The sequence below is a fragment of the Halichoerus grypus genome, chromosome 9 (genome assembly GCF_964656455.1).
Source record: "Halichoerus grypus chromosome 9, mHalGry1.hap1.1, whole genome shotgun sequence".
NCBI classification, from domain to species: Eukaryota; Metazoa; Chordata; class Mammalia; order Carnivora; family Phocidae; genus Halichoerus; species Halichoerus grypus.
Genome location: NC_135720.1, coordinates 45456917 through 45474875, shown reverse-complemented (window position 1 = coordinate 45474875; position 17959 = coordinate 45456917). Strand labels below are relative to the sequence as shown.

At 39.8% G+C, this 17959-nt stretch overlaps 1 protein-coding gene and 1 long non-coding RNA gene across 5 annotated transcripts in view; one reads left to right on the top strand and one right to left on the bottom strand.

Moving 5' to 3' along the window:
• Nucleotides 1-10522: 10522 nt before the first annotated feature.
• LOC118529425 (uncharacterized) lies at nucleotides 10523-16536 on the bottom strand. The gene is made up of 2 exons (XR_004914126.2): nucleotides 16269-16536; nucleotides 10523-11649 (listed from the first exon to the last, which is right to left on the bottom strand). It is a non-coding gene; the product is annotated as an uncharacterized LOC118529425 (long non-coding RNA).
• An 18-nt stretch (nucleotides 16537-16554) lies between these two features.
• Nucleotides 16555-17959, top strand: part of NT5DC1 (5'-nucleotidase domain containing 1) — a 150241-nt gene continuing 148836 nt past the window's right edge. For 2 of the 4 annotated variants that reach the window (XM_078054837.1, XM_036082232.2), the window contains exon 1: nucleotides 16557-16816. In XM_078054837.1, coding sequence (XP_077910963.1) covers nucleotides 16724-16816 — 93 coding nt within the window. In that variant the 5' untranslated portion in view covers nucleotides 16557-16723. Of the gene's footprint in view, nucleotides 16817-17959 lie in introns of all 4 variants that reach the window. The other 2 variants (XM_078054838.1, XR_013441139.1) reach the window with 2 other exon arrangements.

Here is a 17959-nt window from a genome sequence, read left to right as displayed (position 1 = left end):
TCCTGATTATTGTATTCATTTACACATTCCCTTACTCATTGAACAAACATTTCCTGACTACTTCCGACATGCCAGGGACTATGCGGGGCCCCAGAGAAAGCCTGTGCTTCTTTCACAGAAGATGGGGAATCACTTTTGTGTGGCCACAGATCTCCAGACCAACACTGCCCACGACCAGATGCCTTCATTTGTTTCGCCCATCAGATCAATTCATACTCTTAAAGCAGTTACACAAAGCTGGACGCAGGTGTGCCTTACAAGATAGTGGCTATCAGACAACGAAAACTGCAGGAAAGTGGCTTTCTGACCCAGGAGGAAAGTGTCACATCTTCTGGATCCCCTCAATCTTTCAGCCGTTATGAACATGGCATTCCAGGATTTGTTGGACAGAGAGGTATTTAACTTGTTAGGTAACGTCGTTTATTCCCAAGGTCAAAGACAATAGAACACTCCCATAAGGACAGTCTTGTTCTATTTCTAAAGCCCCTTAACCAATTAAAAAAAAAAAAAATGAATCTAACCAGCCTGGAGTCCAGTTATTAGATACAAGAAGATCCTAAAGAGTTTAGGATAGGTTCCTAATAAAAAAAGTTGGTTGTGGGAAGGGGGGGAGTTATGGTGCCAGGCTTTCTGTTAGGATTTTAATACTCATAACACCCCATAAATGAAGTGAATACCTTATTTGTTAAACTTGCAAAATTGTGAAATACAGAAAACACAGAAAAAAGTACATAAAACTTAAATTTACAGCTTAACGAACTGTTACAAAATGAACACTCAGGTAACACCTACTCAAATAAAGAACTAGAATATTACGGGCACACTGATGGAAACTCTGCGGGACCCTTCCACATCATAGTCCCAGGCATCGCCCACAGCCAAACACTTCCCTGACTTCTAGGGAATTCAACTTCCTTCCATTTCCTATGGTTTCACAGTCTAATTTACCATCTCTAAAACTGTCATTTGATTTTTTGCCTATTTGGGGGGGTCATACAGTAACTATTCTATTCTGCCTGGCCTCTTTTGCTTAACATTATGTCATTAAGAGTCATCCATTTTATAACATACATCAGAAATCCATTCACTTTTATTGCTGCATGGTATAAATTTGGTTGAAAACACCACAATTGTGTATTCTTCTGGGATGCAACTTTTGGATTGTTTCCAGTTTGGGGCCATTTTGAACAATACAATGAACTTATATGGATAGGCCTCTGGTATAAGTGTACACATTTTTTCTTGCTAGTAGTGACATTCCTGGGTTGTGGGTTATGGGTATCCTCACCTTCACTAGATACTCCCAAACAGGCTGTGCTGATCTGTACTTCTACCACCAGTTCATGAGTCCCCACTGCTCCACATCCTCATCTGACTTGTATTATTAGATTTTTAATTTTTGCCAGTCTGAAGAAATATAGTATCTCACTGAGGTTTTAGTCTTCATTTTCCTGGATAAAAAGCTTTTGTACAGCAAAGGAAGCAGTTGATAAAACTAAAAGACAACTGACAGAATGGGAGAAGATATTTGCAAATGACATTATCAGATAAAGGGCTAGTATCCAAAATCTATAAAGAACTTATTAAACTCAACACCAAAGAACAAATAATCCAATCAAGAAATGGGCAGAAGACATGAACAGACATTTCTCCAAAGAAGATATCCAAATGGCCAAGAGACACATAAAAAAATGGTCAACATCACTCAGCATCAAGGAAATACAAATCAAAATTGTAATGAGATACCACCTTACACCAGTCAGAATGGCTGAAATTAACAAGTCAGGAAATGACAGATGTTGGCGAGGATGCGGAGAAAGGGGAACCCTCCTACACTGTTGGTGGGAATGCAAGCTGGTGCAGCCACTCTGGAAAACAGTATGGAGGTTCCTCAAAAAGTTGAAAATAGAGCTACCCTACAACCCAGCAATTGCACTACTGGGTATTTACCCCAAAAATACAAATGTAGTGTGATCCGAAGGGGCATCTGCACCCCAATGTTTATAGCAGCAATGTCCATAATAGCCAAACTATGGAAAGAGCCCAGATGTTCATCGACAGATGAATGGATAAAGAAGATGTGGTGTATATTATTACGCAGCCATCAAAAAAATGAAATCTTGCCATTTGCAATGACGTGGACAGAGCTAGAGGGTATCATGCTAAGTGAAGTAAGTCAATCAGAGAAAGGCAATTATCATATGATCTCAATGATATGTGTAATTTAAGAAACAAAACAGAGGATCATCGGGGAAGAGAGGACAAAATAAAACAAGACAAAACCAGAGAGGGACACAAACTATAAGAGACTGCTAATCATAGGAAACAAACCGAGGGTTGCTGGAGGGGAAGGGGGTGGAGGGATAGGGTAACTGGGGGATGGACATTAAGGAGGGCATGTGATGTAATAAACACTGGGTATTATATAAAACTGATGAATCAGACCTGTACCTCTGAAACCAATAATACATTATAAGTTAATTAATTGAATTAAAATAATTTAAATAAATAAATAAATAAAGATTTTTTATTTATTCATTTGAGAGAGAGAGACAGAAAGAGCACAAGCAGGGGGAGAGGCAGAGGAAGGAGAAGCAGATGCCCCGCTGAGCTGGGAGACCGACGTGAGGCTCCATTCTAGGACCAGGAGATCATGACCTGAGCTGAAGGCAGACGCTTAACCAACTGAGCCACCCAGGTGCCCCTCATTTTTCTGGTTTCTAATGATACTGAACATCTTTATTTATATTCCATTTGTATGCCCTCTTTTCTGAAGTGTCTACTCGAGTATTTTGCCTAATGAAGAAGAAATAAGCATTACTATAAGCCAAGTAAAAAAATGACCAGTAACACTTATGGGTAAAATAAAATGAGGACTGAAGATTGACCATTGGGTTTAGCAAATGGTATCACTGGCGAACTTAGAGTTGGTGAAATGTTGGAGGAAAAAGTTTGTGTGCTTAAGAGAGCATGAGAGGAGGGATCACAGGCAGTGAGAAAACTATTTCAATCAGTTTTCATTAAAGGGCGCAGAGAAATGGAATAATTTAAGATGAGAAAAATAACAGCATGCTTGTATGATGGTGAAAGGATTTAGTAGAAAGGAAAAATGTTACAGGAAAGGGGAGAAAGCACTGTTTTTGAGAGGATGAGCTATGGTGCTCCAGTAGAGGGTTGGCCTTACATGTATGTGTAGATAGTTTATAGCAATGCTTCTCAAACTTCACATGTGGGGGTTTTGTTAAAATACAGATTACTGAGCCTTACCGCCAGATTTCTGATTCAGTCATTCTCCAGTGGGATCCAAGAATTTCTGTTTCTAGCAAGTTCCCATCAGCTGCTGCTGATCTGGGGACCACAACATAAGAACGACTGCTCTCCAGTAACAGGAGGCAAGGTAGAGTACCTAAGCATATGTGCTAGTTAGTACTGGGTATTTTCCAGAAAAATAGAACCTTGGTCAACACTTGAAAGTGAAGATGAGGGGACATGGTAGCAATGTGACATGAGGAAAACCATAAAGTAATCATTTAGGACAGCAGTAGAGTGAATGCATCAGGGTAGTAAAGTATTATTGCATAATAGCATTAAGTACTCATTGAAATAGATGTGCAATGGTTGTGTGTATTTTCTTCAGCCAGGATCAGCTGCTCAGGTGTAAATACAAAGAACAAAAAGAGTTGAATTCAACCTGTGTGTCTGTTACCTACTGCTGCATAACAAGCAACCTCAAAACTCAGTTGCTTAAAACAATATTTATTAATGTTCAGGAATCTACAGTCAGCTAGGTAGTCTTGTTGGTATGAACCGGGCTTGGTTGATTGTGGCTGGGCTCACACATGATCTAAGGTCGGCTCATAAGTCACTGGGGACTGACTGATTTTGGATGGCCTTGCTCACATGTCTGGTATTCTCCTGACTATAGGCTGGGATGACTAGAGTGGACTGAGAGAATGATTCATCATCCCTTAGCGTAACCCAACCTTATTCACATAGCAGTAGCAGGAATGCCACAGTGAGTGTGGAATCCCTCAACACTCCTTGTGACTCAAGCTCAGAACTGAAAAAATGTCCTCTGCTGCATGCTGTTCACCAAAGCAACTCACAAAGCTAGACCAAATACAAGGAGAAATAGATTCTATTCCTTACGTGAGGGGTTGCAGGGTCATACTGCAAAGGGCATAGATAGATACAGGGAAGGAAGAATTATGTTGTTTTTTAATACCTACCACTACCAGAATGTGATTTCACTAGTTTGAAGAGGTGAAAAAGGAATACAGGAATTAAGGATGTATCAATTAAATGATTATAATGATTCTCTAAGGATGTATCAATTAAGCGATTATAATGATTCTCCATGAATATTCAGCTGGGAAAAAAAATGAGAACATAATAGCAGTGAAAGACAGTGAAAAGGAGGTGGCAATCATTGGGTTGTAGATACCAGCGCACTCAAAGGGTTGGAATTGGAAAGGACATGAGCTGGAAGAACAGAAGAGGGTAGTAATAGTATGACTGATAAGATCATCACAGAGGGGAAGTTAAAGGAATTGAGAGGCTAGAGTATTATAATCATTAAAAAATAAGAAGTGGAGATGGAAAAATTACAATGAGCTAGGAGCTAAAATCAAGGCATGGGAAATGTGAAGGGGAGCTGTGGTAGGTTGATAAGTATGTAAGTATGTAAATACAAATATATATGTGTTTAAATATATATATATCTCTTTTAGAGAGACAGCAAGTACGTGTGCACAAGAAGGGGGCAGGGGCAGAGAGGGGGAGAGAGAATCTTAAGCAGGCTCCATGCTCAGCATGGAGCTCCACGCGGGCCTCAATCTCACGACTCTGAGATCATGACCTGAGCTGAAATCAAGGTTCAGACACCTTGCCAACTGAGCCAGCCATGTGCCCTTGAAAATATTTTTTGAAATTATGTATATACATTTTGTATATTGGGATAGGTCTGTAAAAACATATGTTCAACTTACAGTAGTTACTTCTGGGAAAAGAAATGATAATGTATTGAATAATGGTGAAAGGAAATTTTCGCTTTCATTCTATTTGCTTCTTTTTTTGTTGTTTCACCAAACACATGTATTATGCAGAAATAACTTTAGTCTAAAGAAAAAATTCAAATGGAAAATTGAAATAGAGCTTTAAAAAAAGCAGAAGTGGCTGGCTTCCTGTTACAAAAATCAGGATTTGAATTTCATCTCTAAAATGAGTATATTCTTACCTACTTCTGTGTTTTGATGATTGAGTGAGGTAATTATTTAATGCCCTTAACACAGTATCTGGCACATGGAAGAAGCTCAATGTTTGCCACTTTTCCACTCACTGACAAGTCCCCCCACGCACGTGCAAATGCGCTGTGTGCACGTGTGCAGGTATGCACACGAGAGAGAGAGAGAGATGGAGAAGGACACGTGTGGACCCAGAGATTCTGTGGCACGTGTGTACTCTCCTTGGAGTACTTTCATTTGGGGAGTGAAAAAGGAGAAAGATAAAAGGAGAAAACGGACACGTTCTTTATATTGCTTACCTGGCTAATTTCCAGACGAGACTAATAATAAATTATGCATATATTGACAACTTCACTCTCAGGAGCATTTATTCAAACATTCTCATTAAGAACTCTTCGCACATCCAAATGACATTTTTAAAAGAGAGCTTTAAGAACAAGAATAAATCACAGCGAATACTTTCCAAGGGTCAACTGTCATAATGAAGAGAGTTTAGTAGTCACGGTTGTCTCAATATAGACAGAATCTATTAACAGAAACTAGGAGAATTCTGTGACCCTCATGATAAAACAACAAAGTGTTTAAAATCAGTATTTTTCTAAATGATGTACTATTAAAAATTAAGCGTTGCTGGGTAAGTTAATTCTTAGGTTCCCAAAATGTTGGCTTAGGCCATTTTTACCCTGTGATTATATAGCCTGCATGTGAGCTTTTGGTGTAGAAAGTGAAGAGTCTACCAAAGGTCAAATAGAAAATTAGTGCCTGATACTTACACTAGTATTTCACAAGACTAAAAATTAATGGTTGTCAGAACACTGCCTGAAAATTGTGGCTCCAAGCAATTAAAATCTTTATTATAAACCTGTGAAATGTAAATCCTGATTTATTGATTACTGAGAAAATGGGATTCAGAGTCAAACACAGAGCCTCCTGCATCCCAGTAAGTGCTTCCAGGCACTCATTCAAAATTTCACAATGGATGAAGATATAGAAATTAGGAAATGGAAATTCATTCATTCATTCAATGGATATTATATACCAGGTTGTGCACTAAGAATTGAGATACAAAGATGAACAAACATAGTTCCCAGTCTGGAATAATTTACAGCTACTAGAAAAGCCTGACACAAAAACAGATACTAATAAAACAATCAAGAAGGTATCTCTAGGTTCCTGCAGCTAAACAAAATAATGTTATTTCCAAGGGTGATGTGGGAGGTAGCTTGCATGGGATTGGAAATCAGCAAATAAAAGAGGGTGTGATGGTCAATTTATTGAGCCAACTTGACTGGGCTAAGGGATGCCCAGAGAGCTGGTAAAACATGAGTCTATGAGGCTGTCTCTGGAAGACATTTGAATCAGTAGACTGAGTAAAGAAATTTACACTCATCCATGAGGTTGGACATCATCCAATCTGATAAGGACCTGAACAGGAAAGAAAAACAAAACAAAACAAAACAACTTGGGGGAGGGGGGTGGAGAAAGGACAAATTTGTTCTCTCTGCTTGAGCTGGGAAATCTACCTTCTCCAGCCCCTAGACTTCAGGGTTCCTGGTTCTTGGGCCTTTGGACTTGAACTGAATTATCCCACTGGTTTCCCTACTTTTTTACTTTGCAGACAGCAGATTTCAGCCTCCATAATTGCATGAGCCAATTCCTATAATAAATCTCTCTATACACACACACACACACACACACACACACACACACACACACACACATCCTATTGGTTCTGTGTCCCTGGGGAACATTTTGGGCAGAGTAGGCAGCATGCGGTGAAGAAGCCATACCAGATTGGCTTCTACCTCTATTTTATGTACAGTATTATAATTATTAGATACGTAATCTCCCTCTCTAAACTGAAGGCCCCTCTAGGGAAGGTACCATTGTCTACATTTGTATTCTGGTATCTATCATAGTGCCTGGCACATGGTAGACTCTCAATAAACATTTGCTAAACTAAGAAGCCAAGAGTTTACTACTACTTAAAAAAACCAAAATCCTGATTCAATACAGCATTTCAACCAAAAAAGTGCCCAGAACACACTATTTATGCTAAGATATTGAACAGGTCCACCCTATCAACCTTGGAGGAGGCTCAGAGCTTTAAGAGCCCAGGCTGCCCCACCTATCGGGGCCAGATTCTTCTGTTTGCTTCAACATGCTAAATAAACATTACTATTTTCTATGTGAGCCATGATGTGAACAAGTTAGGAAAACACTGGACTAAAATATTTGTGGGAGTTTATTCCATAGAGTTTTGCTAGTTTGAATTAGGGCAGAGAATACACAGAGTAGATCACAGATGGAACAGAAAGAGAAGAATACAGAATGAACAGTGGATTGGAGACAGACCGACTAGCAGAGTGACACGATTCCCAGATACATTCTTACAGAATGGAATAAATTTCATTGACTATACTGAAGTGAATAGCTTTTAGAATAATAGCCACTGTAGCAGATGGCACTGATGCCCCATAACACAATTCCTTAGCCCACTTCTGATTTTAGCCACATCTCACATGAGAGCTCACACTAATAGTGTCCCACCTCAATAGAACCATGCAAGGTCTTTCTCCTTTGTGCCTGAGGATCTTCTCTGAGGTTAAAGGGGCTCCAACTCACACACAGCCTGAAAGTCAGGTGGCAGGTAACCCTCAAGTATAAGAGAACAGGAGCCAACAGATAAATAGTCAGACTTTCCTTCCAGTGTACAATTCTGGGAAGGATCCTCTGTGTTTCATGGAACATCTCAGTGGAATTAAAGGACTGTTGCCTACAACATTGACCCTGATGTTACCCTTTCGTATTGTTATTGGCTCTTATTCTACTATTTCACTGCTGATTTCTGGGACTGCCTCTTAATAAACCACCTGCAGGCAAGTTTTTGTCTCAGGCTCTGTGTTTAGGACAACCCATCCATGAGAAAGATGCAGTACTTATACTAACCTTTGAGTAATTATGAATTTTCTGCAAACAGTAATAAGGGACAGACATGAGAACTCAACATTTCAGTGCACACCGGTGTGAAACAAGAACCATAAAATCAACTATGCCTGGAAGAAGAGAAAGTTTGACCTTTTGTTATCTTACCGTAACAGAAACTTCTGGTAACCTAAGGACAAGGAAGTTGGAAATAATGTCACAAATCACTATATAACATTCCTGTTGCTTATATTCATGTGTATAATTGTGTACCATAGAGTATGTAATATGAGTGAAGTCATTTTCAGCTAAAATGTTTAGTAGCTTCCTAAAGTCTCTAGTTCAAGATTTCCTCTTAGATATTGTCATAGTTCAATTTCTCAAATCTAGATAATATTGCCGATGGGATTCTGGTGCACAGAGCAGACAAAGCCAGGGACATCTGACAAACTCAATAAGAATTTACAAATCAGTGACTGATTGGTTCCTTAATAAGGTTCTCTCTCCTTGAGTGCAAACTCATTACCTTGGTTCTTAAATTGTACATGTAATGCTGGACTAAACAGTGCCAGGAGATGTGCACCTTACACAGGTACGATTTCTTATTATCCAACTCCATTTCTAACTAGTGCTCCTGAGGTATAACTAGCTAATGTGGGCAAAAATCAACAGAGCTTTCCTTCATCTCGTTGAAAATGGTGAAAGCGTTAACAAGCAGCAACCGCAGAATGACCAGACAATTGTTCCTTGTGCTGCCCATCCCTGCTCCTGACATACCCAGCCACGTTTTTGAAGGACCATGAGCCCCCTGTGAGTGGGAACTGTGGGAGGAAGTAGGGAGCAGATGTGGCCCGGGTTGGGACCACCTATCCCGTGGAAACCCACGCTGGCCAACCAGAATATGTTTATGGTTGCTGCTTTCCACAAATCCCAATCAGTTTGAGTGGGTAGGGAGGTGTGAAGAATAAAGGAGGAAGGAGGTTTAAAAGCAACTCTCAACCAAAGATAGGAGAGATAATACATGATTTTCTTTTTGCTTCCTAACAAGTCTTTTGGCCACTACACTGATTTTGTTAGATGGAAAGATCCAACACTACACAAATTTAGAAACCTAAACAATAGACCTTTGTTAACATCTTTATGTGTTTTTAACAAGTAGATTTAAATAGAAGTCATCTTAAAGAAAATTAATAAAGTAGATCACTATATTAAAGTTTTTGATGGCAAATACCTTATACTGCATCTCAAATTTTTTTTTCAAACAGTATTTATTTCTTCATTTCTTCATGTGTAAAGTAGGTTTCTTTAAATGGCATATACTTAAATCTTGTTTTGGTCAAGTCTGACAATCTCTTTTCATCTCTCTTTAGATCATTTATACTTAGTATAATTATCAATATGTTTGTATTTAAATCTATCATATTGTTATTTACTTCCTATTGCTCTCACCTATTCAGCATTCCTTTTGTTTTTTTCCTGCCTTCTTTTGTATTAACTGGATGTTTTTCAAAAATCCATTGTAGAGAAATGATGGTTGGAATGTTTAGCTAAAAACAGAAGTAGGGCAAACTATGGAAAAGTAAGTTAGTACCACTTCTGAATACACAACGAGATTTCCCACAGGATCATAATACGAACTATTGCTTTACATTTTCTTCTGAGAGAGAATGTTTAGAGTCTTACAGTAAGTATGCTCTGTTAGGTATAACAATAATCTATTAATCCTTTCACTTTGCCAAGAAAAGAAAAACTGTTACATAGTCAATGTCCAGAAGTTACCCTGTTACCTGAGATTTTTCTGGGACAGAAATCCTAGATGCCTAGAGTTGGATTAAATATGTCAACAAATTAAAAAAAATAAAAATAAAAAAATAAATATGTCAACAAATTAATAAATCTTTTTTTTAAAGATTTTATTTATTTATTTTTGTGAGGGAGCACGAGTGGGGTGGAGAGAGGCAGAGGGAGAAGCAGACTCCCCGCTGAACAGGGAGCCCAATGTGAGACTCGATCCAGGACCCTGGGATCATGACCTGAGCCAAAGGCAGATGCTTAACTGACTGAGCCACCCAGGCACCCAATAAATTATTTCTAAGACTACTGATACTCATTTATACATTGCTTTTCAAAAGGGCTGGTGTGGAATATTTTTGTTAAGAGGAGTAAAAAAAAAAAAAAAAAACCAATAGTGGAGAAGGGTGGATGGGCATGAGATACTCAATTTTTCATGCCTTTTTTTTCAAATATTAAATAAATATCATTACTTTTAAGAACACTTTCAAATATCTAATTTTACAGATAAGAAAACAGAGACAAAGTAATTAAAGAATAAAAAAGTATCAACTTAGAAGAGGTACTTGTTATTCATTTAATGATACTCTTGTACATCATAAGAAATACGTAACTGGAGAAAAATCAAAGACAAAAATACACAGGTGAGATGCATCCAGTCATTTAAATCATAAAAGTAAACATGCTGCTCAAGAGCCCTGAAGACAAAGAATTTATGGATTCTTACCTGAGCCATGGGGAACTCCACACTGACTGGATCACAGTTTATAAGGCATTCCTAAAATATGTGCATATTTGGATGCCCCTGAGGACTCAAAATTCTAACACACTTAAATATTTGAAAATTTAGAATCAAAACATAAATGGAAAAAGAGGAAAGAAGGGCCATGGATGGATGTAACAACCATTTCATTGTGCTCACATATTTTTTGCTACTCTTACCACCGAAATGCTAACCAGCCTCCAAAAATACCTCCTAAGTTTCCCATAATCCCTTAGAAATACCAAATCAGGTAAGAAGGCTTGACTTAAATGCATCCATTAGCCTTTGTTTAGATATTTTGCTCATACTAGTATAATATTAAAATATTAACAGATTTCTTTGTTTCAAATTTTCCCCACCATTTAGAAAGTATTAGAAGTTTTCTCTAGGTCCAGTCCTCAGAGGAAGATTTTCTGTAGCAGTTTCTTGGTTTTGTATTCCAGCATGGACTCTAGACTCTAAAGCAGAAAGATCGTCTCAAATGCTGCATTAGTTTTCTAGGGCTGCCATAACAAAATACTGCAGACTGAGTGGCTTAAATAACGGAAATTTATCTTTCACAGTTCTGGAGCTTAGAAGTCCAAGATTAAGATGTCAACAGGTTTGGTTTCTTCCAAGGTCTCTCTCCTTGTCTTGTAGACTACTGCCTTCTTGCTGTGTCTTCACATGGTCTTTCTTCCTCTGTGTGTGACACCCCTGGTATCTCTTTGTGCGTCCAAATTTCCTCTTCTAAAAGGACATCAGTCAAATTGGATCAGGTCCACCCTAGAGCTTCATTTTAATTCAATCACTTCTTTAAAGGCCCTATGTCCAAATATAGCCACTACAGGTACTGGGGTTTAGAGCTTAAACACAGTAATTTGAGGAAAGCACAACTCAGCCCATGACAAATGCCAGGGCACATCTGTTTTTCAAGTTCTGGGCTTTCTGCAAGAAAAAAATTAATCATAAAATTTTTTTTTTAAAGTTGGTTTCAGAACAGATATAAAGTATATGTCTCAGGTAGAGTTGCCAAAATTTAGCATATAAAAATAAAGTATATCAATTTATATTTGAATTTCAGAGAAACAACAAATAGTTTCTTCAATATTAGGTCTCATGGGGTATTTGGGACATTCAAATTTAATTAGGTATTCAGTATTTTATCTGACAATGTTAGTCCCAGGGAACAGGATGGGCAGCATTAGAGTGTGTCATTTGTATGGGTCCCTGAGAAAGAGACCCTACACCGTATCCCATTGTGAGGTTAAATCCCTTGCATGAGAAACAAGAGAAACCTCCACATGAGCTTGGGGATCCCAAAGCAAAGAGAATTGGGTCTTGATTCTCATTTGGAATTCTGAGAGAAGACAGCTTTGCAGGGTGTCCTGTGATAATAGAGAACAATCACTAGAATAGAAACAGTGGGTCACATCTGGATAGAGGGTCTGAGGCAGCCACCCCACCTTTCCACGCCAAAACACAGACCCTCCTTTTCTGTGGCTTCAAAGCCAAAAGTTTTCTGTGAAGCTTTCCTGGGACTCTCCAAGAGAGGAGCAGAGGTTGGCTGAGTGCGGAATGGCAGCCTAACATGGTCTCATGGCTTGGATCAAAACTAAAAATTTTTCTGATGACGCTGTAACTAGAGGTGTTGCAGGGTCATGGTTGCAGCAGTCATGGTTGCTGACAGTGAGGATACCGTGGCCAGAGGTAACCAAATACTGACAGGGATGGGGAAGCAGATGTATGGATGCCATTAGCCAAGGACCAGAAGTCTGTTCCCAGACTCCCTGGCAATATGTTAGCCCTGCTGCAATTTGGAACCCCCACGCCTCCCAGAAAGACAGCGAAGAAAAAGGGAAGACTGACAGTCAAACAAAGAGAAACTCACTTTAACCTGGAACTAGTTGAGTTCACCTTGAGTTTATCCACATTGTATTCCAACTTAACTGCTGGTAAATCAAGATTGCCCATATTATGTTGTTAAAGCAGACTTTGCACCTGACCCCAAATCTCAACATGTGTCCTAATTAATTAAATTCCAATCCATTGCTGCATCCTTAGAGATCTTGCTGAATCACAATTCTGCCATTTAGAATTTGAGCTCTCTCTGCAAGAAGGACTCCTTGCATATTTTAAACGTTTAGTTATTTATTGAGATACAACCTTAATGAGAAGTTTCCTACCAAAGGACTTCAACTCACCACATTCCCTCCTTCTGTCAAAAATAAATACACCCAGACAAAAAAATAAAATAAACATATACACACACAAAAACCACAGTAAAATTTCTAAGTAGGCGTCTCTTCTTGTGGCAAGAGCAGAAAGGGAGAATAGAAAATCACTTTTTTTATTAAGAAACTTAAGGATTTTAAAATTACTAAAGAAATCAAATGAAAAATATTCCTAATGCAGAACTACTGCCATCTTAAGGCCACTGCCCAGTATTACAATTCAGCTTTTGGTTCTATTTAGCTAAATGACGAATATTTAAGTGCTACCGAGATTAATTTTTAGGCATTTATATATATATTTTTTTTCAAATTACTAAATAAACATTATCGTTTCCCTTTAAGCAAATTATATGATCCGGGGAAGATGTGGCGATTAGATTGTATAAAAAGTTAACATTACAATGTTTACTTTGGGGTATTTAGAAAAACAGTTTTTTTATGGGTTTTTTTGGGGGGGAGCAGGAAGAAAAAGAATCTTAAGTAGGCTCCATGCCCAGTGCCAAGCCCAATGTGGGCCTCAATCTCACGATCCTGAGATCATGACCTGAATTGGACATTTAACCAACTGAGCCACCCAGGCACCCCAGAAAAATACATTTTAAACTAACAAAAGAACAAACAAACAGACCTCTCCCTGCCCCCAAATAACAGTTTGGTAAATAACATTTACAATGTAGATATCAAATTGCAGTATTTTAAATTCACAAAAGATCATTTAGTGAGTTATAGAGTCTAAAACAAGCTGGCTGATCACAAATTATTTAGGTAAATAACAAGTAAAAGGCATACCTAAGGTTAAAGTTGCTAAGTTACAGTATTAACTGTATTAAAATATAGGTCAGTAGTAATGATGAAATTCAATTCTAGAAAATCAGCAAAAACATAACTTATTTCTGAGCGTTTCTAAATTATTTCATAACTTTCGAGTTAAAAGGAAAACTCAGTACACAGAATACTAAAAAAATCCTAAAATTTCACAGCATAGTATTAATATTATACTCAAATAAAAATACCAAAATCCTTAAAACCAACAAATAACTTAAGCAAAAAAACTTAAGCAGAAGTTCATGTCATTTAGGGATCTTTCAAACGCAAATACTATTTACTAAATTTGACCCAACAACATTGGTTAGGGTCAAATCTCCTTAATTAATGTCTTAGTTTGCTGAGACTGCCTTAACAGAATACCACAGACTTAGTGGCTTAAACAACAGAAAATTATTTCCTCACAGCTCTAGAAGCTGGAAGTCCAAGATCAAGGTGCCAGTTGGGTAGGTTTCTGGTGAAACACTCCTTTTTTGCTTGCAGACTGAATCTTCTCCTTGTGTTCTCACATGGCCTTTCTTCTATGAAGGCTTCAATCTGGTATCACTACTTCTTTTTATGACACCATCATATTAAATTAGGGCCCTACTCTTGTGACCTCATTTAACCATACTCAAAGTCCCTATCTCCAAAAATAGTCAACAGTGGGGCTTAAGGCTTCAACATATGAATTTGGGAAGTGGGGGGGGGGAACGACAATTCAGGCCACACACTGACATATTTAATATTATCACTCAAAGAAACAAATTAATTGGTCTAAGAACATTGAACTCTTTCTTGGTTGATAATAGAACAGCTGTGGTATTTTATCAGTACATGTGATAAAAGTTTAATGTACAGGAAAAAAAGGAAATATTTTTATTTGAAAATAAGCCCTATGAAGCAAAGTAAATGTTTATATTTAAGTTCATGATTAGGTAAGGAGTGGGGGTGGGAGAGGGAACCATCCCACATGTTCTTAAAGGAGTTAGAATGAGGTGTTGAGGTATTGGCCAGGAAAGGTGAATATAGCTCAGGGAGGGGTAAGAACTCTCAGGATGCCTGGAGTGCATTGTTTGCTAAATTCTCCCACAAAATGTAAATGTCTAGACTCTAGCAGAGAGAGCTCTTTGGACTTGAGGAATGTAAGAAATGTACAGCTGTCACTCAGCAAGCAGAAATGTCTGTTAATGAGTCTGTCCAAGTCTAAGGGCCAACTCCAGTCCCAGGGATACTTACATCAGGAAAAACAACCCTTTTGTACTCTTCCCTCTGGCAATGAATGCACTTGTACATTTACATTACTACGGGAAGTCCCTAAAGTGGGTACAAGATACCCTTCAAGGAAACTTGTGGCCTTCAACGTGTAGTCTACCTGGCAGTTTGACCTGCGCAGGCCTACTGCAGGGGGCAAAGAGGAACATTAAAGTCAATGTCCCATGGACAACAGAGTCATAAAAGGGAAAAAGCTACAAACTGTGAATCAATCCAAGTTCTTCTCTTTTGATTCACGGACATTAAAAACATGGTTGTTGGACTCTTATCAGTCAGTGAACAGCTCAATCTTCTTGAAGATTCTTTCCTCTTCCTATTCCAGAGAGATTTGTTTGGGGCTTTTTTCTTTTCCTTTTTTTTTTTTTAATTTTATTTTATTATGTTATGTTAATCACCATACATTACATCATTAGTTTTTGATGTAGTGTTCCATGATTCATTGTTTGGGGCTTTTAAGAGTTATAATGGAACAAGTATTCAATTTATTCAAATGGGCCCACTAGGTATAATAAATGTCCTACCTAATTGAACTATTTATTGCACTAAATTAATCCCTTGATTGGTCTATTGGCCTCATAAGGGTTAGTATTTGTAAGGGTTAAATGTAATTCTCAATGAATTATATTTTCATTATGTCGTAACTATTGATTTTTTTTCCATTGGACAATGTTCCTTTAAATTTAACACAAGGAGTACAAAGATAATAGAATTACATTTTCTTTTTTAAAATGATACTGTATTTTCTCTTTTAAATAATTTTAAAGATCTCAAAGTCCTAGCTTTTCATATGGGTTCTCAAAATTAAATACCTTAAGCATCCATTGTATGTAACTTTTCTCCTATACACAGAGAACTGAGAGAATTCAGATTATTGCCACCTGAATCATTTTGTGCTCTATAAATCTTAAAACCATCTGTTTGCAGAAAGTTTTCTATTCTGTAGCATGTTCTATCAACTTTCTGCTGTCCTTTCATAGAAAAATTCATTCCAATAAAAAATAGGATAATCAAGTAACAAAATACCCAACGTTGATTTTTTAATCAGCGTTATTTTGCAATAATGGTCCTTCAACTCCTTCTAATAAATTTATTTTCTAATGCACTCCAGAGGGGAAATAGTGAAAGGTTTTTTAACTACTTAGGAAGATACGAAATATTCAACCCTTAGAGAGCACGTGGGCCAAGAGATCTTCCAAATTCTAGGCTAACTGTGTCAAAGGATATTAGTGAATAGAATTTTCGCCATAATCTTACCTTATTGCGCACAAGAGCAAAGGGTCGGGTCTAACTTTACAGTGTCCTGGTTTCTGTGGCACCTTGAAAACGAAGGGGAGCCCCGGCTAATTTTGTGGCAAAGGTTATGTGCCAACGGGGACTCAGCCGCACCCCCAGGTCCATCAGTGGTGGCGCGGCTCCCCGTCACCCCCGCATTCGGGACCGCGGGGCGGGATGGGGTGGCGATAGTGCGCCGGGAACCGTTCGGCGGCGGCAGTCAGCGCGCCGCGCGAGGGGCGGGGAGAAGCGTGGCCGGGGGCGGCGCTCGCGGGCGCGGGAAGCACTGGAGGCCGACGCGCTGCGTCCCGGGTGGGGGCTGCAGCTCCGCCCCGGTCCCGTCCGGTCCTGTCCCGCAGCGTCCCGCAGCGTCCCGTCCACTGGCTCCTCGCACCCTCCCGGCGCTCGAGGAGCTCTCCAGTGCTTCCAGCGCAGCCATGGCTCAGCACTTCTCCCTGGCCGCCTGCGACGTGGTCGGCTTCGACCTGGACCACACTCTGTGTCGCTACAACCTGCCCGAGAGCGCCGTGGTGAGTGGCGCGGGCTGCCCGGGGCGCACGGCGTGCACCTCGATGGCGGCCGGGGCTGGACTTCCGTCCGGGCTCAGGCGGCGAGCGCTGCCGGGGGCCTGCAGCCGCCACGCCTATGCGCAGAACTCGGCCTCCCACCGCGAGGCCGGGCGGAAGTGTGCAGCCCCCGGGCCCTGCCCGTGCGCTCCGCACCGGCTTATTGCGCCCAGCTATTAGCCAGCTTTGAGAGAGCGGTGGGGAAGAGAAGGGGCAAATTGTGCAGAATCGGGCTGGGGAAACGATTCCAGGGGCGGGGCCAGGGGAACTGGGGGTGTCTTTTGCGGATCCCTGGCCTTGGAACTTCCCTGCAAGTCATTCTGGGCTCCAGCAGCGCTCCGATACAGCCACCTGGGCTTGTATTTGGCCGGTGTGCATTTTTCCTTTTGCGTGTCCATGCGACCACCTGTCAGTTTTTAAACACTGCAGTCAGGGAGAGATTGTGTGGTGTGTTGGAAGGAACGCTAGCCGAAAAGCCATGAGAATCTTAGCCCTAATTTTGTCTTCTACTAAGAGACAAAAATGAACATTTACTGCGCACTTCCTACGTGCACCATGCCCCCTTTGAATAAGTTCGAATCCTAACAACAGCCTACTAAGTTGGGGTGTTCCCAGAACTTTGGAAAGAAGGGGGAGTGGAGTATGTCTGATTCCACACCCTCAGGTGAATTGTCCTTCCTCCCCCATTCCTTTGGTTTCATACGGAAACTGATGTAAAAAAATCACAGAAATTTTTTAGTCAAAGATCTAAGCATCTAAGCCTTTTAAAAGAGCTGACTAGGAGCACAGTGGTCAGAGCAGGGCTCCACGCCCAGACTGCCCAGCTTAGGGCACCAGCGTGTCCATTACTAGTTCTGTGACCTTGGGCAAGTTCCTTAACTTTTTTTCAATCCTCAGTTTCCCCATTTATAAAATGACACAAATAATTGGATTTACCGCAAAAGGTTGCAAGAGTTAAGTGAGGAGTAATCGATGTATAATGCTTAGAGCAGTGTCTGACCCATACAAGTGCTTTTATGGTTACCATCCAAACCATTTTTAAGCCTCACCATTTAGGTTAGAGCTCTGGGCCTCTGGTACAGACATTAGCCTGTGCTGCTGCTCATC